Source organism: Sinocyclocheilus rhinocerous, unplaced genomic scaffold (assembly GCF_001515625.1).
Source record: "Sinocyclocheilus rhinocerous isolate Xijiao unplaced genomic scaffold, SAMN03320098_v1.1 scaffold509, whole genome shotgun sequence".
In the NCBI taxonomy this organism is placed as follows: Eukaryota; Metazoa; Chordata; class Actinopteri; order Cypriniformes; family Cyprinidae; genus Sinocyclocheilus; species Sinocyclocheilus rhinocerous.
In genome coordinates this window covers 975,232-999,239 of record NW_015652428.1, presented here as the reverse complement: position 1 = coordinate 999,239, position 24,008 = coordinate 975,232, and the positions used below count along the sequence as shown (strand labels likewise).

The 24,008-nt window shown below is 32.7% G+C and overlaps 2 protein-coding genes across 2 annotated transcripts; both read right to left on the bottom strand.

Moving 5' to 3' along the window:
• Window positions 1–1,107: 1,107 nt before the first annotated feature.
• Window positions 1,108–17,162, bottom strand: LOC107715107 (oxysterol-binding protein-related protein 1-like). The gene is made up of 23 exons (XM_016521166.1): window positions 17,086–17,162; window positions 16,843–16,987; window positions 16,450–16,517; window positions 16,217–16,261; window positions 16,044–16,117; window positions 14,678–14,741; window positions 14,485–14,586; window positions 14,279–14,401; window positions 11,265–11,346; window positions 11,083–11,189; window positions 10,548–10,710; window positions 9,050–9,242; window positions 7,681–7,756; window positions 7,453–7,587; window positions 6,450–6,547; window positions 5,162–5,344; window positions 4,842–4,949; window positions 4,673–4,762; window positions 4,457–4,583; window positions 4,220–4,336; window positions 3,358–3,481; window positions 3,129–3,219; window positions 1,108–2,028 (listed from the first exon to the last, which is right to left on the bottom strand). The coding sequence occupies exons 2-23, from the start codon at window positions 16,979–16,981 to the stop codon at window positions 1,926–1,928; spliced, it is 2,412 nt and encodes an 803-aa protein (XP_016376652.1). The 5' UTR covers window positions 16,982–16,987; window positions 17,086–17,162; the 3' UTR covers window positions 1,108–1,925.
• Window positions 17,142–22,864, bottom strand: LOC107715054 (oxysterol-binding protein-related protein 1-like). Its single transcript, XM_016521097.1, has 5 exons — window positions 22,497–22,864; window positions 17,936–18,061; window positions 17,765–17,850; window positions 17,580–17,654; window positions 17,142–17,171 (listed from the first exon to the last, which is right to left on the bottom strand). The coding sequence occupies exons 2-5, from the start codon at window positions 18,057–18,059 to the stop codon at window positions 17,142–17,144; spliced, it is 315 nt and encodes a 104-aa protein (XP_016376583.1). The 5' UTR covers window positions 18,060–18,061; window positions 22,497–22,864.
• Between the last annotated feature and the right edge of the window lie 1,144 nt (window positions 22,865–24,008).

Below are 24,008 nucleotides of genomic sequence, written 5' to 3'. Positions count from 1 at the left end.
TTAATTTTTTCCCCTGAAAATTTCCAACCCCTTTGATTTAGAGAAGACAAAAAATAATTAATCTTTTCATATTGGAATAGAAAATAAAGGTGATAAAATAGAATAAAAAACGATAATAATCATAATTTCATGGAAGAACCAGGGGCATCACTAGACCTTATTTAGTTGTGCACCTCAGTAAAAATATTGATAAATCCTTAAGTTTCAAGTAACTAGGATTACCATATATCGAGCTGAGAATCATTTACTCTGATAATATTTCATCAGTCAAGTCATTGCGTGTTTTCTCTCAGCTGTTTAGAAGATTTTTGCAATGCCAGATTTGTGAATGAATCACACATTTGATCTAATAATGGACCAACGTGTTTGCAAAATGTTTGATTCATTAGGAAAGTTCACTCACGCATTAAATCGTTTCTCACAATGAAATAGTAAAGGATATTTTTGTAAAAACAGAAAACAAAAAAAAGCGCTGGATGAAGTGAATATTTACCTACAGTCCACTGGAGGAAACAAAACTTGCAAATGTTTGCTAACGACAAAGCGGCACTTTATTGCATGTTCAGTTTTTTTTTTTTTAATGACTCATTGAGCTATTTATTTACATTTATATCTAAAACCTTTATATTCAGAAGGACAAACTTTTAATACGACAATCATGTTTTCATTATGCACTGCTGGTTTACATACGTCTTGTTTTTGTCGTGCTGTGGTAATTCATTCATGTATGCGCACATCGACCTCTTAATAAACGCGGACTAGAACCTTCCCTGTTTGGGAAAAATGGGTGAAGGAAAAAGTCCTGAAACGCCATATTTACAGGCATAAATGAGGGCATCTTACACAATTTATAATGTTCACGTTTATATAAAAATAAATAAAAACAAGATTCAAAACAAAGTGTTTCTGTCTTGTTTTTGATATAGCATAAGTGTTCATACACCTCTTTTTTAGGTTTTTATTTTTTTTTAGATGTAATCTAAATACAATCTTTAATGCCTTTTATGCACAGAATTATTCTGCTCATTATCTGTAGGCATTTTTGTTAGATAAATCTACAAAATATACACACAAAAACATGTAACACACAAAATAAATCGATATGGGGTTAAATGTAGACTGCATCAAGTGATCAGTACAGCTTCATGTTCCTGACCAACTTTATACTTTTTTTTTTTTTAAATAGACGAATAACTGACTCATGATAAATACATAATTAAAATAAGATTGTTATATTATAATATAACAAAAGACATTAGTCAATATATTAGTGACACCACAGAGGCATCTCTCTAAAAAAAAACAACAACATCACAACAGAAAGAGCAGCAGAAATAGACACACTGTCCTAATACTGCATTGTATGTGGAGAATATGAACTCTGAATTTTAAAAAGTTAGATTCCAAATGTGTAACAGTCATTTTCACAACCAGTTGTTTTATACCACATTCCACACTCAACACAGTGGGAATGTTCCAACTTAAGAAATGCCAAGTTCATTTTTAAGCCAATAAACAGAAAACAAAACGGACTCAGACTTGAGCCTTGGGGGACACCCAAAATCTACCATTGTTAACAAATCTTTAAAAAAAAAATCATTTTTCATAAGACTAAAACAGAACCATTATTGCTAATACAGTACACTGATATTACTATATCAAGCCCAACTTGTGATTATAATCTTCATGATATTTCACAATCTGTAGTTCCCAAAACCCTTGATTGTTGCATATGCATGTAAATATGAAACAGTGTAAAACTAAATTCAGATCAGTGAGTTTAAAATAAAGTTCTCTCTTGAAACAGAATATTATTTATGATATTCGAAATGTTCACCTGGCCAACCAGCGCAGGGTGCATAGTTTTATAGTTACGTTACGTGTAGGCTTGACTATACAATTTATTGATGTAAGGTTCCTGTAGGTCAGTAGATGTCCGGTACTTGAGAATAATCACGGTCCCAGTAGCCATTGGAGAACAGCCAGTCCTGAGAGCCGTTGTGTGGATTTGGACCTTGATGAAACCACCTGTTTCAGGCAACAAAAAAAGGTTCAGTTCGGCAAACACGTAAAACATTAATTATAACGGGATCGTTTTAGTTTTGTCACGTTGAGTTGCTTGGGGTCAGTCAAACATGCGTAAAAAAAAGTTTCATTGACCCCCATTAGAATCGTCTTATTCTGTTGAATAGATTCGGTGGAGCATTTGGCTGTAACACTTAAACCAGGTGTACAGTTTCACCCTTCTCTCGCAGTAGAAGGCCAGAGTGCTCTGTTTACATCGTCTTATTCCACATTAAAAATAGATTGTCTAAAGGGACATAAAAAAACAACTCATTCCGGTAGTGTGAAGTGCCATTTGCATATGATAAAAAGACTGTATATATGACACTATATGTATACATTTGGTGTAATACTAGTATTAAAAGTTCTCTAGTTGTTTCATAAATTATTGAATTTAAATAGTCTTTAAAAGCTCATAATGGTGAACCCCTATATACAAAACAAATGTTTTACTATCATTATGTATGTGACTACTGTTACACAAGTTGTTCTACCACAAACAACCCATCTTGTGCTATAATTACAGACTGTGGATAGATCCCAGTTGCTCAAGGCAAATAAATTACTGAAACAGTTGAATGCAAAAGACAGAGCAACAAAGCAAGCATCAAACCTGGGGCCCGAGGCAACGTTTCTGCTCACCGCAGCAAAGTCACAGGACAGATGATAATGCCAGAAGAAATGAAGGGGAAAATTAGGTTAAATGCAAAGGACTGTGCCACTGAACCAGAACTAAGAGTGCTGTTAAACATCAATGAGTAGATACTGTTAAGCTATGTATGAAAATGGTCAAATAAATGACCAAATTTAGTAAACATAATAGAATTTGTTACGCAGTTAGTCACAAGCAAACCCTAATATCACAAAAAAGTGTTACATGCGCATCTTCGATACTACAGTTATTTTTACTTGTATTTTCCAACATGTTCATCAAAAATGAAAACAAGTACTGTTTGAAGGAGATCCCATATTAATTTATTATGATTTTTGAGTGTTAACAATAACTGTAGTAACTTTTTGAATAAGCAAACAGCGAAATGTGAAAATATGAAATATTTCTGCACCTCGTCTTCCACTCATCATCCGACTTAGAGCGGTTCTTACGTGCCGCCCTCTGTTTCTCCTCCAATCTCTTCTTCTCTTCACTGGCCAGGTCTAAGATGTTCAAAAAGGAAGTTATTCAACCTCTGAATATTTAAACGTAGCTCATTTGTGATAAGTTCTAAGAATATAAAGTATGACTTCGATACATCATCAGCAATGGCACAAAGCGGTGCATGGAAACACACATACCGATGTCTCCGTTCTCCATGGCTCGTATGTCCGGCCTCAGCCTGCTGTCTGTTTTCGGGATGACCGCTTCAATCTCTTTGTCCAGCTCATCGAGCTGCATTGCGAATGTAGTGAAGTTGTACATCTTTTTATATGCAAATAAAACCAAAATACAGAAAATGTGAAAATTCAGATTTCCAAGGATGCTCCAAATCAACAGCATTTGTGGCATATTTTGATTACTACAAAAATAATTTCCACTCGTCCCTTGTTTTCTTAAAAAAAAAAAAAAAGTGGAGGTCATGGTGATGCACTTGTAATGAGCCAATTTTTCCAGCATACAATTTTATCAAATTAACTACATTTTTCATTTAAAAATATATATATTACATAAAAATTGTATAGAATTAATTCAAATTAAATTTCTATTAATTCTTCTGCATTATTTGAGCTGTAAAGCTGTCATTTTAAGGCTTCGACATTGTCACTGTCAAGTGTAAAATTAGCTAAAATTTTACACAGAAAAGCGATTTTTTTAATATCCTGTAAACACATACTGCTCACATGTCGTGGCTATACTATTGAAATTGTGATTTTTTAACGTTTACAAATTCTTCTGTTAAAACTTCTGTATTATTTGAGCTGTAAAGTTTCTTAACTTATTTTACAGTCATTTCAGGGTTTACAGTGTTGTTATGACAGTTGTAAAATTGGATATAACTATACACAAAAATACTACTTGTTTTAGTTTAAAATCATGTAAATGCTCATATTGTTCACGTCTTGTTGCTAAAAAAAAAAACTGATTATTTTAACACGCCATTCGCAGTAACCCAGATTTTTCTGGGAAAAGGTTTCCCAGAGCTCATATTCTGGAACCGACCTGGGCAGAGTTGACTGGTCTAGGTGCTATTCTCCAGAGCAACTGACTTCCTGGGATCACCTCCAGTGAATCTCCTCCTGGCTGAGGTGTTTCTTCTGAGTCTGACGTCTGAGATGACTGAGAAACACCAAGAAAACAGTTATAAACCTTACAGTGTATCGCTCACATTTAGCCCTATCGGATTGGAATCATTATATGGGTATATAATGCTGTATAAAAACATTCATTCAGAAACACCTGTTTACTGCTTTTCTTGTCTTCTGATGCTTTCTTATCGTTCTTCTTGTGAGTTTCAAATGTAGCTGTGTCGACTATGTACATGCACTCCGTCCATTTCCCATAAAGGTTGCACACTTTCTTTTTGCTTCATGGAATACACAAATAATCAATGTAAAATAGAAATGTAGTGATGGCGTGAACATTTATCATGGAAATTAAACTCAAACAACTGACCTCTTGTCCAGGATGTAGCCTTCAACCTTATGTAATTCTTTGCCAAAAAGGCCACACGGTTTGAAACTTAGACAGCATTTTTCACCAGTTCTGTTGGCAATTATAAGTCAAAAGGGCTGCATTAGTGAAGTTAAAGCAGAACTAGTACATTTCAGAGTCTCGTTGATACCTGTGGTTGATAACCTCCACATTGCCGTACTGTTCGATCCACAGCTGTCCCACGATGATGTTGTGCACACAACACGTGGGGTTCGTCCATGTGTATGCCTCATTATGCCTGCAACGAGTTTATTATTCGACAATGGGTCTCAAACAATGGGAATAAACACAAAATCTGTGTACTAACATTTACATAAATCATGATTCACCAATGACTTTCATACTAAAATTTATTCAAAATTTACGAATTATGGACAGGAACAGCTGAAACCACACAAAACAATGTGTGGATATTAATAAAGCGTCTTCACACCCAGAGTAGACGCTTACTTGGGAAGTTCTAGAGTGATGATGCCCTTAGGTTCGGCCTCCACACTTTTGCCCCAGAACTTCAGTTTGGGGTAGATGGAGCCATGAAACACAAAGTCCTTCTGCAAACCCTCTGCGTGAAAGGCGCTGATGGGAGGATGGTGGCTCACTTGTTCTGAAATCAGCCGGAAACCAAGATCATCCCTGAAGGTTGAGGAAAAACATGGTAACTATCCCCAAGAGCACAACACATTGATATATTGATTGAAAAATCACATTGGCAATGCTAAATGCTAACAAATTAGCATTAAAAAGGCAAAAAAGTGATATTTGCTAACAATGATGCTAACGTGAATGCTATCAAAAAAATTCACATTTGAATTGCTAATATTAACCCTCCTCTGGTGCTGTTTGAAAAATTTTACTTTTTTTTAATTTTTTTTATTAACTGAACGGTACGAAACTTGGTAAAGGTTTTGGCATTTGCTATGATAGACACTTGTAGTGTTCATGGTCAAAAATGACCGCATTGGAAATGAATGGGAAGTGAATATCATCTAGTGGAAACATTTGGTACTGCGTACTTTGGTACCTAAACAAAATCCTGAATCCTACTGAAAGTTCATTTTTTGGGATATCAACCTCAAATTTGAAACACAACTTGTTTAGATTAAACTTACATTTTTTAGTTTCACGTTAACTTTTTTTTTTTTTACAACCAAAACTAAGTCTGTGCTCCAAAGCATTCAAGATTTATGACAGTTTAAGTTGGAAATTTCATTTTCAGGTATATGCTCAGAAAGTGGTAACAGGTAATAAATAGATCATAACTAATCCATAAATATAATTTTGTACCATAAAATCCCCTAAAAATACAAAAACACTATTGTTTATTGTAACACTAAACACAATAAAAAAAACTATTGAACTTTAAAATAAAACATAATTTTGACTGAGAGCAGTACCAGATGGTTAAAGATGCAGTTACATTAGCAAAATTCTGAAGGCAAATAAGGGACCATTGTCAATAGTGTAGCGCTGTATGAAGCACAGCTCACACAGAAGTCACTTTCAAACCAAACATTTGTTCATCAACGTGCAATTCACATGGCTGACTTGAATCCGTTGCTAAATTTGCGTGGGGAAATCTTTCGTGCCTCACATGAAAATCACAATCGGCTGAATTACTATTGAAATAACTGGATTTAGCCCACAAACATGAAAAATTTAAATAAACAAATGTGACCGCACCTTCATGCTAATGTCAATGCTAAAATATTAGCATTCAATTAGGGTTGGAATCTCTCACCTGACTAACTCATAAGTTTCTCCTAGCAGGGGGTTGAAGGGTTTACCCGTCCTTTCCCACTGAGACGCCACGGCTGATACAGCAAACGCGGCCACACACTGGATAGAAAATACATGCATTTGTTTACTTAGAAAATAAATATTAGAAATCGACAGGTTAGACAGTTTTTCATCCAGGCAGCTATTAGAAGAGATTTGATAGGACTTTAAAATCCAAGAAATATCTGTTTAAAATGCATTAAACAGCCTAATGAAAAGTTCATAAAATTGGAAACTTTGGCAAACGGACATTGTAGTTATTTTTTAACTACAATAAGTAATAATTATAGCTCAGTATATATGGGTTTTTGTCAATTTTGAGAGCAATGTAGGTGATCGCCAGTATAAAGTATGGTATAAATGTTGTCAAATGATTAATCGCATCCAAAATAAAAGTTTATGTTTACATAATATATGTGTGTGTACTGTGTATAGTTATTATGTATATAAACACACACACATACAGTATATATTTAAAAAATATTTACATGTATATATTTATATTATATATAAATATATTTAATATATAAACATAACATATTTTTTCTTAAATATATACATGCATGTGTGTATTTATATATACATAACAAATATATACATTACACATATATTATGTAAACAAAAACTTTTATATATTATGTAAACAAAAACTTTATTTTTATTTTATAGATTAATCGCAATTAATCGTTTGACAGCACTAGTTATCAAATAATTAATGATAGTATATGAATGAAAAAAAAAACTGCCAAATTTATAATACATTTATTACTTAAGGTTATTTATTTTACAAAATATTTAATTAAAAATTGTTAATTAAATTAAAATAATTCAACTAATATTTCAAGTTCGGAGAGTTGGGTGATTATTTGGCCACATTTCATAGTTATTTAGCCTGTTAGGCCTGTAATGGTTTTGCTGATGTTCAGATGCTTCGGGGTCATGCAAATATTTGTTTTTTTTTTTACCTTCATTCTCTCAATAGAGTCGTCTGAAGTATTGGCCTGATGGATGAGATATGTGTGCTCCATATATTCTGTTAGTCTTTGTAGAAAGCTCAGCGGCTCATTAAAAATAACAGGCATGGTGATCTTAGACAGCTCCTGAAAGAGAGATGGAATCAGTCAAAATATGGTGCTTAATTAAAGTGTTTTGACTGAAAAAGACACATGATAGTATGATAGTAAAAAGCTCACCATCCCAATGCACTTCCTCAGTATGCTCCAGATGCTGAAGTCATTTCTGGAGAACATGGGTGCTGGTAAACTAGTCCTGTGGAATAATTAAAGGTAACTGAACTGTGCCTTGTCAGCTTCTGAAAAATGTCTGTTTACATTAAGAAACCACTAAAAAAAAGGACTAGTTAGTTGTTTCCATGGAAACTGTTTCTGCTGTTGTCATGCAGACAGAACACGTATAGACTGGCGTTATTATCAGTCAGGTAACGGAAGCTTTATATCTTATTCAACAAAGCAAGGCCAGTGTCCCGATCAGTTTCAAAGTGCTCAAGACACACAGAAACCTGCTCTTTTTATACTGTACCTGCTGAATGTAAACATAATAATGAGATGTGGTTACTTTTTGCATTTTTTGCATTTTACATAGTATTAATATACAAACAGTACAAGTATATATACACAATTATTACTTCTTTAAAAATATTTTATATATATACGTACACACACACAGATTACTTTTAGCTTACTTTTGACATAACTTGTTCGTAGATTTGAATTAAAAAAAAAGAATAAAATAAATGACCATTAACCAACATCAGAGAATGTGAACGTGAATATGTTGTAAAATTATTGAAATATTATCTTCAAATCTCAGGATGACTTTAATTAAATTATTTAGGTATTAATTTAGGGGTTTGACTGACAAAAAGTTTGTGAATCCCTGCATCACGGGAAAAAATAGGGAGAATCAATAAATTATGAAAATTTACTGTCATTGTGTAAATAATTTGTAATCTTGTAATCCATAAAGTAACTGTAATCTGATTATGAACATTTACACAGAAATATGTTTTATTATATAAAAAAATATTTATAACATGAACATCAACTTGCATTTTCTAAATACAATATTATAAAATACAGTTATCCAGTAAATAAAAATAACTCTGTAATTGGCTGCAAAGTCAGTCAACTATTCGTCAACGGGCCGAGCCTTTAAAGTTCAAATTACGGCGTTAGACTCGGCTACCTCATCAATCTTTTACCGTTTCATTATGAGCGCCTCTTCTGGCCGCGGCTTGCTAAATTATTTACCACAAGGTACAAACCAAAACAAAACACAGAGAAGTTGCGTCTAAGAAACTAGACAAATAACAACAAAGTGACACTGAAAAACAAACAGAGCTTAATGTTACGTCTGAGACATGGTTTATTTTTATACTCGCATGTTTATTTGTACAAGTTTGTTTTTATTTAAAACGCATTGGGAATTTCTAGCCACTTTTAACTTTCAAATTTTCTAAAACGTATTTAACTAATGTTGTTACGCAAGAAATATCTGGCACAAAATAGTTGGTATGCTAGTTTGTGTTTTAGGTATTCCCACCTGTGCTTCCTCACTCCGTTCACACTGGCCACCTCATCATCGTCCTCTTCCTCTCCACGACGGTCATCCCGGGACATCCTGCCGCTGAGATTACTTGAGATGCTGCAGTAGAGCTCAGACTTGAAGTCCTCTCCGTCTTCGTAGAAATGGCCGGCTGTCTCACAACCGCTCAGCGAGGGCTCAGAGTCCGAATCTGCGGCAACAGAGTGCAAACAGACATGGCTTAGTGGGACAATGAGCGGCCGACGGCAACAGGCTCTCGCAGGAAACCTGAGCAGGGGATCAGGTGGCGTTTAATGGAACCGCTCAGTAGGAAGTGACCGGACACGTCCCTAAGAAAGGTGCCTCAGACTTATGAAGCTCATTCTGAAGATTTACTTGTTACTGTAACAGCAATTACACTGCAGGCTCTGATATGGCTGAGTTTTACATGGGCTTTTAGTCCATAATTATACTGTACACCATGGATATCATACGAAAAATGATAATCAGGATGTGATAATCTTAAATTTATATACTTGTATAACTGAAAACTCATAAAACTTAAACGGTGACATTGTTGAGCTTTGGTGCTCATGTGGGAAACACAGGTTTAAATTCGATCTACAGTATGTGGTTTTCTGATCACATTTTCTGTATCTCCTTTTGTACATCTGAAAACGTTACAGAGATTTGTATATTTTATAATTAAAATTCTACAAGTAAATGAGACATTAACTTTATTCATTTTAACTTATATCTAATGTTTAAATTATATCCTTTCTCTTTCTACTACTGTATCTGCACAATAAAAAGGCAAAAGTCCATAAATAAAAAATAAAATAAAATAAAGTAAAGTAAAATAAGATACTTGGCCAAATTCTTCAGTGTAATTATTCAAAGTGTTCTGGGGTAATATTCAATAATTATTTATAATGTTATGGCTGATATTAAAATATTGTACACTTTACACAACTTAAAACACAAGTTTAACTTAAAAGCATACGTTTATAATAATACATACATCGTGCTATCACAACAACGTAATGTACAGTAAAAGATTTGAAAAAAAAAAAGATTTGTGAAAGATGAAATGTTACAACAGTGTTATTAATTTATTTGTATTTTTAAAGATTAATTTTAAGTAAGTGTTAGATGACAGAAAGTACACTACCGTTCAAAAATCCAGTCTTCAGTGTCACATGATCCTTCAGAAATCATTCTAATATGCTGATTTAATAACATTTATTATTATTACTGTTGAAAACAGTTGCGCTGCTTAATATTTTTGTGGAAACAACATTTTTTTCAGGATTGTTTGATGAATAGAAAGTTCAAAAGAACAGTATTTATTTGAAATACAAATCTTTAGTAAGATTAGAAATGTCTTTATTGTCACTTTTGATCGATTTAATACACCCTTGCTGAATAAAAGTAATAGTGTATTTCAAAAACCGACCCCAAACTTTTGAACTGAAGTGTTTGAATGTTTGGCTGTGTTCCTCTCAAGCATACGAACCGGACAGAGCGTCGTAGAACTCCTCTTCGCTGAGGACGCTGCGGGGCGACGATCCTTTGACCACCGACTGCTCCAGCTCATGATGTTCAGTCGCCAGCGTCTGCAGAGCCTCCGACAGGATTTTATTCTTCTCCACTTCATGTTCCAGTTTCAAACTGCGTGCCTAGAAAAACAGACACACTTTAAAATCCACTATATATAGACATATTTTATACTTTCCATGTATTTGTAATACATAATACTTAATATCATTAACTATGATTTTACTTGCTGTTTTGATTTTTTTTAAAGTAATATTTGGGGTTTTAGCTTCTTTATTTGACAAATATAGGAAATGGGGACATAAAATTGTTAGGGTTAGGAGTTCATGTTGCAGCCAAATTCAAACCTGTGTAGTCAAAGTGAGCACCGAGGCTAAAAAAACATTACAAATGCATTAACCACTGTGCCACGGCTCAGTTTTTAGCAGGCGCTTATAATAGCCTCCTCAAGTAGCTTCATAGCAATGGATGTGTGCAGTGAAATGAGTACATACTCCTTCCTGTTTGCAAAAAAGCCCCAGACACTGGTGCAGTGACGAGCAGGTTTCACTGGAGGCTTCACAAACCTCCTTCAGCTTCTGAACGATGGCTGCAGGGAATCCTGCAAGAATATAAAAATGCACTGTGGCTTAGCAGATCTGCATATGTGGTTTTGGCCAATCATTTAAGTTCTTACGTTCGGCCAGGCCATCTTCTTTGACCATGGACAGGAGGGCCAACATCTCTGTCTCCAGTCTCTGATGGCACGCCTCGGCCCGCTACAAAACAAAAGAGGAACAAGAAAACACATAGAAATAAAAAGGATATTGTGGAAGAGAAAGGCTAAGACTGTAAGAAAGGGTCAGGGTTAGTCAACTTTACCACTTCCTGTGGTTAGAGCGAAAAGGGAAGTCAGAACTAATTTTCTTTTGAACTGCAGAAATCTATGAGTGTGAGACATATCATAATACTGGCTATTTATAGTCCATTTTTATGGTGCATAAAAAGTTTAATTAATTATTTTGTTAATTTAATATAATAAAAAATGTTTGTCATTAAATAAAATTATATTAATTTAATTATATTTTAATTCCTGTTATTTTAGTCATTTATATATGTATATATATGTGTGCGTGTGTGTGTGTATACGTAAATATGTATGTACATATATATATACACACACACACACACATATATATATATATGTATGTATATGTATATATATGAAACTGTCTGTTTACATAATATGTGTGTACTGTGTATATTATTAATTTATTATGTATATAAACACACACGCATACAGTATATATTTTGAAAATATTTACATGTATATATTTATATTCATATAATTTATATTATAGAAAAATATATTTAATATATAAACATAACATATCTTTCTTAAATATATACATGCATGTGTGTGTATTTATATATACATAATAAATATACACAGTACACACACATATATTATGTGTTGTCTCTAAAAAGTTTCAAGTAGACAGTTGCGTCATTATTTTCTGCAAATAATATTAATATTAATTAATTCATATAATGTATTTATGGCATTTTAATCCACGTTTTAGAAATATGTATGTATTTTTTCAAACTGTTTTTAATTATCTTAAATATTCTTTAAAAATGAACAAAAAATAATTTTCACTGCCAGCATTCATCTTTGTTGTCGTTTATGTAAACAATACAACCTTTTTCATCTCATAGATAACACTGTCACATGATCCAAAAAACAAAATAAAATGAATAATTTAATTTTTAATTTTAGTATTACATAGCCTCATTGTCTTTACTTGTAAAATGTTTGTAATATATATTGTAAAGTTTTCAATGTATGTTTAAAATTTTATATATACAGCAGTAACAGTAATGTATGCTAATGGTTTATGTTATATAATAGAGGATATTCTCCTGTAATCAGAGTCACCATCAGATCATTTAGATTGAAACACAGATTAAGAGATTATCTGCTTTATGACCAACACTAACATGTAACTAGACTTTAAATAAAACACACAGGAGATCTGCCTCCAAACTACAGCCAAGTAAACAATGATAGATAAATATTTAACCTGCTGTAAATATCCAAACTTTAACCTAACTCTATATATATTAATATCTAGCTAATCAGACTAACAAGAATGAGTGCAAATGAGAAGTCTTGTATACTCACCAAGGCTGCATTTATATGATTATAAAATACAGTAATAATGGGAAATATTATTTCAATTTAAAATAACTGTTTTCTGAATTTTCAGCATCATTACTCCAGTCTTAAATCATTCTAATATGCTGATTTGCTGCTCAAGAAACATTTCTGATTATTATCAATGTTGAAAACAGTTGTGATGTTTCATATTTTTGTGGAAACTGTGATACATTTTAGTTTAGGATTGTTTGATGAGCAGAAGAAGAGCGCTTATTTGAAATATAAATCTTTTGTAAAATTATAAATGTATTTTACTGTCGCTTTTGATCAATGTAATGCATCCTTGCTGATTGAAAGTATGAATTTATTTAAAGAAAATCTAAATCAAACTTTTGAATAGTAGTGTACATCTTTACATGCTAAATTTCCATGCATTCATCAAAATTCCAAATACAATCACTGAAATGATTTATTCTCAATCTCCAGCTCTCTCTAATACACACACACACACACATACACACACTCTCTCTCTCTCTCTCTCTCTCTCTCTCACACACACACTCACACTCACACTCACAAACACACACACACACACTCACCTGTCCTTACCCGAGGCGAGATGGTGCTCTTCACTCAACTGAAGCATCCTGACAATCACAGCACTTTGTCTCTGACATCAACACATTCCTCTTTCCAAACCCAAACACACACTGACTGAACGTCCATTACCACACAAAACACATGAACTGAGCAAGCCTCAAAAACACTCCTGACTCATGCCACAGATGCTCTGATCCGCTCGATCTAGTTCAGACGACCTTATATAAACTAAGCGTCATGAACAAACCTCAGCAATAAGTGACGCATTCGTAATCACAGACTTGTGGAGACCGTTGATCTCAGTGAACCATCAGCTGGTGTCCGTACGGTCAGTTCACTTCTACCATCACAGAAGCCATTGCAGTTTGCTGCAAATTTCTAAAACAGACAAAATGAGGGACCTGGGATTTTGCAAAAGCATGTAACGACGACAGAACACAATAACAGTGAGACATGAATGTTTGACCTGCAATATTGAGTGACCCGTCATCCTATTACCAGTGCTGTTATTGTTAACTAAAATACAATTAAAACTATTAAAGATCATTTTTGGTAACTGAAATAAATTTGAAATAAAATATTAATATTAGATGAAAAACTTTAACTTATATAAATGCAGTTAGTTGCAAAATATTTAAAATTTTATATATATATATATATATATATATATATGTATGTACACACACACACACACACAGTAATTTTCTCCAAACATTACAATAAAAATGACATTTTCAAATATGTATTTCTTAAATACTTATTTTTCAACAATTTTTTTATCTGCCAGTATTCGTCTTTGTAATTGTTTTTTGTAAATAATACAACCTTTTTCTGCTTATAAATAATTGTCACATGATTAACAGCTACATAAGGAAGAACCGGCGGCCATGTGCATTTATCATCAAGATGCGACTTCATCAACAAATCAAGAAGCAGATATCATTTCTCACCTGAAGTGAGTCAGAAAGCTCATGTACAGACACAACGTTGTCTTCCTCTTCCTCGCTGTCTGGGTCTTGTGAGCAGTAATGAGTGCTGAAGGCTGAATGCTCCTCTATGGCCTCCAGCCACCTCTGAACAACAACACACACATTCACACAAACGTACACAACACACTCCGGTCTGAACTACACAACAGAGCTGAAGGGAATCTCACTTTTCTGGTGGCCTCGGGGTTGTTCTTCTGTGACACTTTGAAATGGTGAACACTGTCGTCAAAGCACTTGATCGTGAAATAGCTGTTATCTTTCGCTTTAATCTGACAGTTGGAAAGAAAACCTGTTAACAATCCCACAAAACATGAATCAGCATCTTATTCATTTCTATTCATTTAATCAAATCAATCTTACCATGCAGTGCGCTTGTGTTAGAGGTTTGCAACCTTGCCGGTGTGTGTTTGAATCTGCATCTGACCTTGATGAGTTAAAAATAGTGAAAAGTTGCTTAAAAAAAATGAGTTGCCAAATATTTATTTCTGCAAATTTTGAAAAATAAGTTAAGTAATTTTGATACCATTAAAAAGTATTATATATATTATGACCTTGATGAGTTACACTACAATAAAAATTAGTTTTCAAATATGTATTTTTTAAAATTCTGCAAAATAAGTCTTTAATTTTAGCAATTTGTTTATCATTAAATTTTATTACATATGGTTTAAAAAAAGGATGAAACTTTACAATAAAAATTACGGTTTTCACATATTTATTTCTTTGAATCTTGCTAAATAATTCTTTAATTTCAGAATTTTAATGTAATTATATTTTATTATATAATGAAATTAATAAAGGATGAAATATTACAATAAGAATTAGCTTTCAAAGAAAATATGTTTTTAATTTAAGCAATTTTGCTATCATTACATTTTATTACATATTATGACTCTGATGAGTTAATATAAGGATGGAACACTACAATAAAAATTATTTTTCAAGTATTTATTTTTCACATTTTGCAAAATTAAGTCTAAAATTAAGTTTATTGTAGCTAGTTATTTTTTATTACATTATTACATTTTATGAACTTGATTATTTAAAAAAGGATGAAACTTTACAATAAAAATTACAGTTTTCACATATTTATTTCTTCGAAATTTGCTAAATAACTCTTTCATTTCAGAAATTTTACTGTAATTATATTTTATTATATATTATGAAACTGAGTTAAAAAATAGTTTTCAAAGAAAAATAAGTTTTTAATTTAAGCATTTTTGCTATCATTACATTTTATTACATATTATGGATATAATATAAGGATGGAACATTACAATAAAAAGTACAGTTTTCAAATATTTATTTCTTAAAATACTCCAAAATAAGACTTTAATTTCAGAAATGTTGCTATCATTAAATTATCATATGTTATGACATTGAAATAAAAAAAATGATGAAAATGAATTGAAATGATTAAATGAAACATAAAAATTAGTTTGATTTCCCAAAATGAGTCTTTAAGCAATTATCCTATCATTAGATTTTATTACATATTATGACTTTGATTAGTTGAAAAATATTGTAAATTTACAATTTTACAGTATTTATTTCTTCACGTATGAAACATTACAATTAAAATTGAAGTTTTAAAAATATTTATTTCTGTACATTTTGCTAAATAAGTCTTTCATTTCAGCAATTTTGCTATCATTAAATTCTATTATATATCATACTTTTATTTTAATCAGAGCATCACATTTTTGGAATAGAGGCAGGTACTCACTGTTTAGGGTACCATGACAAGACTCCATCCTGAAGACCTACCCAGTAGGAGCGCCAGCCGAAAAACCTTGAACTCTGCAATAAAAATAAAAAAGGAAATTGAAATACAGAATAAAAAAGAAATTAAAAAATAATAATTTCTTTTCAAAACATATAGATTTTGATAAAACATACCTTCCAAAGAGGCCCCTCGAACATTTTAACATGTCGCGTCATGCCCTACAGAAATCAAAGTGTTGTAAAAACAAAACAAAATTCACTAAAAAAAGGCACACCACTGTAAATAAGTGTAAAATTAGCAATATATCAGTGTTATGATATGATATGGTGATGGACAAGGTTTTTTTTTAAATGCATATATTTGCATATATTTGTGACATCAGAAATGTCCAGATAAATAAACCTACTTTCATAACATTTCCAGTAATGATCTGCTTCATTTCTGCATCGTTAGCCAAATCAAAAACAGTCTGATCTGAAAACAAATGAGAAACAAAATGCAAAAATTAACATCAGCATGTTTCAGATAACCACAAAAAGTCAGGTCATTCAAATATTTCATAAATTAAAAAAAAAAAAAAATCATGCACTGTTATTTTGTTTTGTTTATAACATAACGTGTCATATTAATTTCTAGATGTACTAAAATAGTAAAAATAGGACTATGACAGTAACAAACCTAAAACAACGAAAACAACACACAAGTGTACAGCGAACTGAGAAAATATTGGCCTGACGAAAAACGCAACAGTGTTGAATGCTTTAAAAAAATGAGGCTGCAGTAAGGTGGAGCTCATTACCGATTTTGTTCTTGATGTTGGGGTTGGCCTTGTGCTGCAGGAGTTTGACGGCACACTGTTTCTGGCCTCTGTAAGCCGCGCAGTGCAGCGGTGTGTTTCCCAACAAGTCCGTGCAATTTATGTTCGGGGGTTTCTTCATGTTTAGCTACATGACGAACCAGAAGATCAGATATTACGGTTTAAAAAAGTAGTTTAGAAACAGAGTAGAACAACAAAGTTCCTCAAAGTAGTTAGCAAGGTTACCAGTCTTGTGAGGGTAGATATGGCTCCTTCTCGCGCCGCCTCCAGCAGCTGCTCCTCTAGTTTCCTCTCTTCAGTCCTCTCAGCAGCTAGAAGTTCAAAATTCAATAGTAATAATTTAGGAATCATTCAGCTAAAATTAAAACATGTTAAATATACATTTAATAAGAAATCTGAATATATTTTAATATAATAAAATGTCTTAAAATACTATTACATTTTTTTTAATTAACAGTAAAATTCACCATTTATAATTACTAAAATCATTTAGTTAATAATAATTATCATTACAGTTACACAATGTCACAATGTTTTGTGATCTCAAAGTTTGCACATTTTTTTCATCTTTATTTTAGAGCTATCCATTAGGGCTGCTACACATTTACTATTGTAGCTAGTGTACTTGTGTACTATTTACTACACAAAGTCAAACTGATTATCTGTCTGTCTCAAGCTAATATCCATAGTCTCAGTGCATGAACATATACAATACATACTTTTCTCCCAGTGAATGCTGCTTTATGGAGAGGCGTATCTCCGACATTATTTGGCAAATTGGCATCTGCTCCAGCCTGTAAGAAGCACAGAGGAGCTAAAACTAGACACTAATATACTGAGCACAAATTCTGCTCATAAACATACCTATGTACACGAGAATATAAAAGGCTGAGACGATCGATACCTTCAGTAAGGCCTCAACAACATCCTTGTGTCCAAAGTAGCAGGCCAGATGAAGAGGAGTCCAGCCATGATTAGATTTGCTCTTGCCTGACACAACGTAATGCTGTTAGAAGTACTCCAATATGTCTAGAAACATATGAATGGTCAAAAGAAACCTAATGACGTGTTCTACCCTTGCAGTTGATGTCGATTTCGGCCTCCTCCTTTATCTTGGACATCAAAAGCTTCTGGATCCCTTCTAGGTTCCCGTTCCTGGCGTCCCTGAGGAAGTGCTCCTCTGGATCCAGCTCCTCCATCACTTCACCAACAAAACAAAAAAAAGCATTACAAACCAAAAATCAGAGCCCTGAGTAACAGAGTAAGTGCAGTGTATCTAAAAGGCATTAAGTCTTCCAGGAAACATATGAAGGCGAATTCTTTGAAACATCTGCCATGTGATTTCCTTGTTTAGACTAGAGGAAAACTATGAGCGTCACATGACTCTGCTTTGATACGCATTCATTTTCATCTAAAAGCCATAAACAGAGCAGAAGCGTTTAGTGACATCAGAAATACCCTTATAATAAAGATCTTGTGAAACAGCACCAAAGAAAACCTAACAATATAAACCTTAACCCTATATAGCCTAGTGTATCTTTACTTTTCTTGTGAAAAAGCACCAAAGAAAACCTGACAATATAATAAATCCTTAACAGGTTAACCCTATATAGCCTAGTGTATCATATTTGATAAGTTATGAACATGATCAAAACTACATGCCTTCTGTCATGTGACTGATCGTTTATACTTTTTTAGCAAATAAAAGACAAACATTTTTCGTTCTTTTTTCTAAAAAGATGTCTTTTTCAAAATCTTTTCAGATTTTTATATCGTAAATGTAAGAGAAACTTATATACTGTTAATAATATTTCAAGATGAACACTCGCTGGACTGAAGCAACTTAGGTTTACCTGATTATCCATACATCATTTTTTAGAAAAATCAAGTTAAAATGTGAGTTTCGAATATGATACATCATGTTTTTGAGAAAGATTTCATCTCTCAGTCATCTTTGTATTGCACTTAATTATGTTTTTCCCCTCACAATAAAACCTGACAGAGCTTTGATCATAAAACTAAGCATTTAAATATCATGAAATATATACTGACAACTGATATTTATTTGTGTTTTAGTGCTGTCAAACGATTAATCGCGATTAACAGCATCCAAAATAAAGGTTTTTGTTTACATATGTGTATACTGTGTATATATGCATGTATGTATTCAAGAAAAATGTTATATTTGTATATTAAATTTATTTATATATAATATAAATTATATAAATATATACATGTAAATATTTTCAAAATATATACTGTATGAGTGTGTATTTATATACATAAATATACACAGAACACACATATATTAAGTAAACAAAAACTTTTATTTTGGATGCGATTAATCGTTTGACAGCACTAGATGTAAGTATTCTGTTATAAATATCTCATTGATTTACAGTAACTATCAGAAATTCGTCGTAACATTTTGGCCATTTACAGCAAATTTAATATCTTTCCTCTGAGTTTAGATGTTTTTTTCTCCCTCAAGTATGAGCTCCACATCCTCATAGTATAGGCTACAATATGAGCCATAAAAGCCTATGAAAGATACTCAACGAAAATACGTATGAAAACGATTTCTTTTTAGATTTTGTCTAAAGGTTTAATAAACTGTTCCACTTCAAAAACAACAACCAAAAAACATTGACTATTATTTCATATGTCAGGCTTTACAGGGTTAATATTATGTCGGCCTCTGAAGCAACAAAGCAGGCAAAATGTCTTGGTATGCAGATTAACAACGTCACTTACGCAATAACCGTTTGGTGGAATGTAGGTCAGTAAATTGCGCTAAAAAACGTGTAATATATACGTTTAAGAGTCAAACTAGGTCTAAACCACAACTGAACTGAATAAAAAAGGTTAAAAATCATGCGCATTAGTGTTTCCAAGACCAACTGAATGCATCAAATTCCAAAAGCTGAGCGAACTGTCAATCATTTCCTGGAAAGAACTAGTTACACTACAAAGTTATGAAATTGCCTATAACGGTTGTAAATAAATAGCTTGAGGGAGCTCAGGGACGATGTGACTTTCTGGACTTCTTAAGACTTGATACAAACTTGTCTGAGCAAATCATCACCGGGATTGTTCAACTTGATCAACCTGTCTTCATCTGATTGCTTCATACCTTTTGGAGTAACTTTATGGGAACTGACACTTAAAACGATAAAACTAGCTAACCATTCTAAAAGGTATCGAAGATAGTTTCTATACACTGAATCTTTCAGTTTATTTACATGATGCGAATATTGGAGACCTTCATCAGGATGTGGGTTTAATTACCACTTAATTGGGTGAGATGTGGTCATGAGCTGCAGTCAAAAATAAAATATGCAAACAGAAATAACAAAAATATATAAAATCCAAATAAATTATATAACTCACTCATATATAAATTAGGACACATCTCTTTAACACTAATAAATGCTCAAATCCAGACGCACCGCTGTAAACATAGCTTATATATTAAAAATCAAAAATGGAAATATATTTGCATAAGTTCTAACTTAAAAAAAAGAAGAAATATAAGAAGACTTGCCTGTTTTTAAAAGTTAAAGCAAGACTTCGAAACACGCTACCATCCTTGATCGAGAGATACTCCGCAATAAAAACTTACATGCATTAATTAAAAATAAAAAAGATTTCCATAAATTGTGCTTTATCATAGATTTGACAGAGCATGTGATGCCCGCTTCCTGTTTGTGAAACTCACACATGTGCGTCTTTGCTAATAGTGCAAAGTTCTTCACAAGCATCTTCGGCAAACATCTTACAATCTGTTGTGCAACTCCATACAGACTGTGCGCGTGCTGCCGCTCGTGAAGTCAACGCAAACACAAACTAACATCATACGGCAATATGTAAATAAACAGCTGACTGACAACACGCATGATGACGATGCACTTCCGGTTTTGATGACAGTAAACAGCCACGATAAAAGTGTTCTACTACTACTACTATTAATAATAATAATAATAATAATAATAATAATAACAGTTTTAAGAAAAACGATTATACGTGTACTAATGTATTATGCTTAATAGAATATTAAGCATAATAGCTTAGCAACATGCTAACAACATGCAACCTCTATTGGAATCAGTTTGATAATTGTGCTTTGCCTAAGTCATACAGCTCACTAACAGATGTTATTTCTATATATTGCACGATAAGTCGATATATTGATTATTGCGACAGGCCTAGTGTGTACTGTGTATATTATGTATATATGAATACACACACATACATGTATTAAGGAAGAATATGTTAGATTTATATGCAAATTTATTTATATATAATATAAATTATATAAATATATACATGTAAATATTTTCAAAATATATACTGTATGAGTGTGTATTTATATACATAAATATACACAGAACACACATATATTAAGTAAACAAAAACTTTTATTTTGGATGCGATTAATCGTTTGACAGCACTAGATGTAAGTATTCTGTTATAAATATCTCATTGATTTACAGTAACTATCAGAAATTCGTCGTAACATTTTGGCCATTTACAGCAAATTTAATATCTTTCCTCTGAGTTTAGATGTTTTTTTCTCCCTCAAGTATGAGCTCCACATCCTCATAGTATAGGCTACAATATGAGCCATAAAAGCCTATGAAAGATACTCAACGAAAATACGTATGAAAACGATTTCTTTTTAGATTTTGTCTAAAGGTTTAATAAACTGTTCCACTTCACAAACAACAACCAAAAAACATTGACTATTATTTCATATGTCAGGCTTTACAGGGTTAATATTATGTCGGCCTCTGAAGCAACAAAGCAGGCAAAATGTCTTGGTATGCAGATTAACAACGTCACTTACGCAATAACCGTTTGGTGGAATGTAGGTCAGTAAGTTACGCTAAAAAACGTGTAATATATACGTTTAAGAGTCAAACTAGGTCTAAACCACAACTGAACTGAATAAAAAAGGTTAAAAATCATGCGCATTAGTGTTTCCAAGACCAACTGAATGCATCAAATTCCAAAAGCTGAGCGAACTGTCAATCATTTCCTGGAAAGAACTAGTTACACTACAAAGTTATGAAATTGCCTATAACGGTTGTAAATAAATAGCTAGAGGGAGCTCAGGGACGATGTGACTTTCTGGACTTCTTAAGACTTGATACAAACTTGTCTGAGCAAATCATCACCGGGATTGTTCAACTTGATCAACCTGTCTTCATCTGATTGCTTCATACCTTTTGGAGTAACTTTATGGGAACTGACACTTAAAACGATAAAACTAGCTAACCATTCTAAAAGGTATCGGAGATAGTTTCTATACACTGAATCTTTCAGTTTATTTACATGATGCGAATATTGGAGACCTTCATCAGGATGTGGGTTTAATTACCACTTAATTGGGTGAGATGTGGTCATGAGCTGCAGTCAAAAATAAAATATGCAAACAGAAATAACAAAAATATATAAAATCCAAATAAATTATATAACTCACTCATATATAAATTAGGACACATCTCTTTAACACTAATAAATGCTCAAATCCAGACGCACCGCTGTAAACATAGCTTATATATTAAAAATCAAAAATGGAAATATATTTGCATAAGTTCTAACTTAAAAAAAAGAAGAAATATAAGAAGACTTGCCTGTTTTTAAAAGTTAAAGCAAGACTTCGAAACACGCTACCATCCTTGATCGAGAGATACTCCGCAATAAAAACTTACATGCATTAATTAAAAATAAAAAAGATTTCCATAAATTGTGCTTTATCATAGATTTGACAGAGCATGTGATGCCCGCTTCCTGTTTGTGAAACTCACACATGTGCGTCTTTGCTAATAGTGCAAAGTTCTTCACAAGCATCTTCGGCAAACATCTTACAATCTGTTGTGCAACTCCATACAGACTGTGCGCGTGCTGCCGCTCGTGAAGTCAACGCAAACACAAACTAACATCATACGGCAATATGTAAATAAACAGCTGACTGACAACACGCATGATGACGATGCACTTCCGGTTTTGATGTAAGTAAACAGCCACGATAAAAGTGTTCTACTACTACTACTATTAATAATAATAATAATAATAATAATAATAATAACAGTTTTAAGAAAAGTTAACGATTATACGAACAAACAAACAAACAAACAAACAAACAAATAAATAAATAAAATGTATGCGTTATTTATTTATTAATTTTTCTCAGCTCGCTGTTGTTCATGGCTCTTATTTTGAAATGGCTTGCGGAAGTGAGTTAGTTGCGTTATCAGTATTATTAGTATGGAGGGGTCCGTAGCAGACGGCGTGTTAGCGCCTTTACCAGGACGATGTGCTTTTTATGTAGCAAAAAAGAAACGATACTGCAAGATGATTGTTGGAAGTGGGAAAACCTTCTGCGGGGAACATGCAAATGCTGTATGTGAATGAAAATACGTTATAATGTCAATGTTGTGCTGCTCTGAATGGATGCACGCACTACTACTTACCTTACCCCTATTAATATTAGGTTATTAATAAGTTACTGTTTGCTCAAACTTTGATGTCATTTCCATGTAGGGTGAAGAGAGTGAGAAAAAACGAATACCCTGTCCTTTGGACCCCAAACAGTAAGATGTTCACTCTTCTAAAAAGTTTGAGAAAGTTTTCGTAGTGTTTAAAAATGAAGTAGTTCAGTCCAAACTGAATCAAAGAAATTATTCCAGAGTTTCAGATTCATGCATATAGAAATGTTATATGTGGCTTGAATATTTCTTAATAAATGAATTAATATGATAATTGACAAATCTGGAAGTGAATTAATGAATTATGACTGGTGTCAAACAGATTTTTAGCTACATCAGTTAAATTGCCTCAGTCAGATAGAAAATGTTACTATTTACAAAATAGCCATATTTTGCATTCTAAGGACTTGATATAAATATAAGTTGATATAAGTATCAACTTGATATAAATATATGTAATTATTTTACTAAGATCATGATCTCATTTGTAAACGTTTTTCTTGCAGTTTGATGTCAGTTGAAGATCGGGAACAGATCGGACGGCTTTGTAAACGTCTGATTGACCACGGCAGATTGTATTACCTCCAGCAAAAAGGCTTTAAAACCAGCCTGAAATACTACACAAGCAGAGACGTTTCATTGGAGAATGTGTTACTA

What these genes read in the sequence shown, in the direction of transcription:
- LOC107715054 (XM_016521097.1), bottom strand. Translation starts at nt 18,059, where the DNA reads ATGGAGGAGCTGGATCCAGAGGAGCACTTCCTCAGGGACGCCAGGAAC. An exon ending in TTGTTGAGGCCTTACTGAAG is followed by an intron (nt 17,655 to 17,764) that starts GTATCGATCGTC and finishes TGCTTCTTACAG; the next exon opens with GCTGGAGCAGATGCCAATTT. An exon ending in CAGCATTCACTGGGAGAAAA is followed by an intron (nt 17,172 to 17,579) that starts GTATGTATTGTA and finishes TTGAACTTCTAG; the next exon opens with CTGCTGAGAGGACTGAAGAG.
- LOC107715107 (XM_016521166.1), bottom strand. Translation starts at nt 16,981, where the DNA reads ATGAAGAAACCCCCGAACATAAATTGCACGGACTTGTTGGGAAACACA. An exon ending in TAACACAAGCGCACTGCATG is followed by an intron (nt 14,587 to 14,677) that starts GTAAGATTGATT and finishes TCCAACTGTCAG; the next exon opens with ATTAAAGCGAAAGATAACAG. An exon ending in GGCTACATCCTGGACAAGAG is followed by an intron (nt 4,584 to 4,672) that starts GTCAGTTGTTTG and finishes TATTCCATGAAG; the next exon opens with CAAAAAGAAAGTGTGCAACC.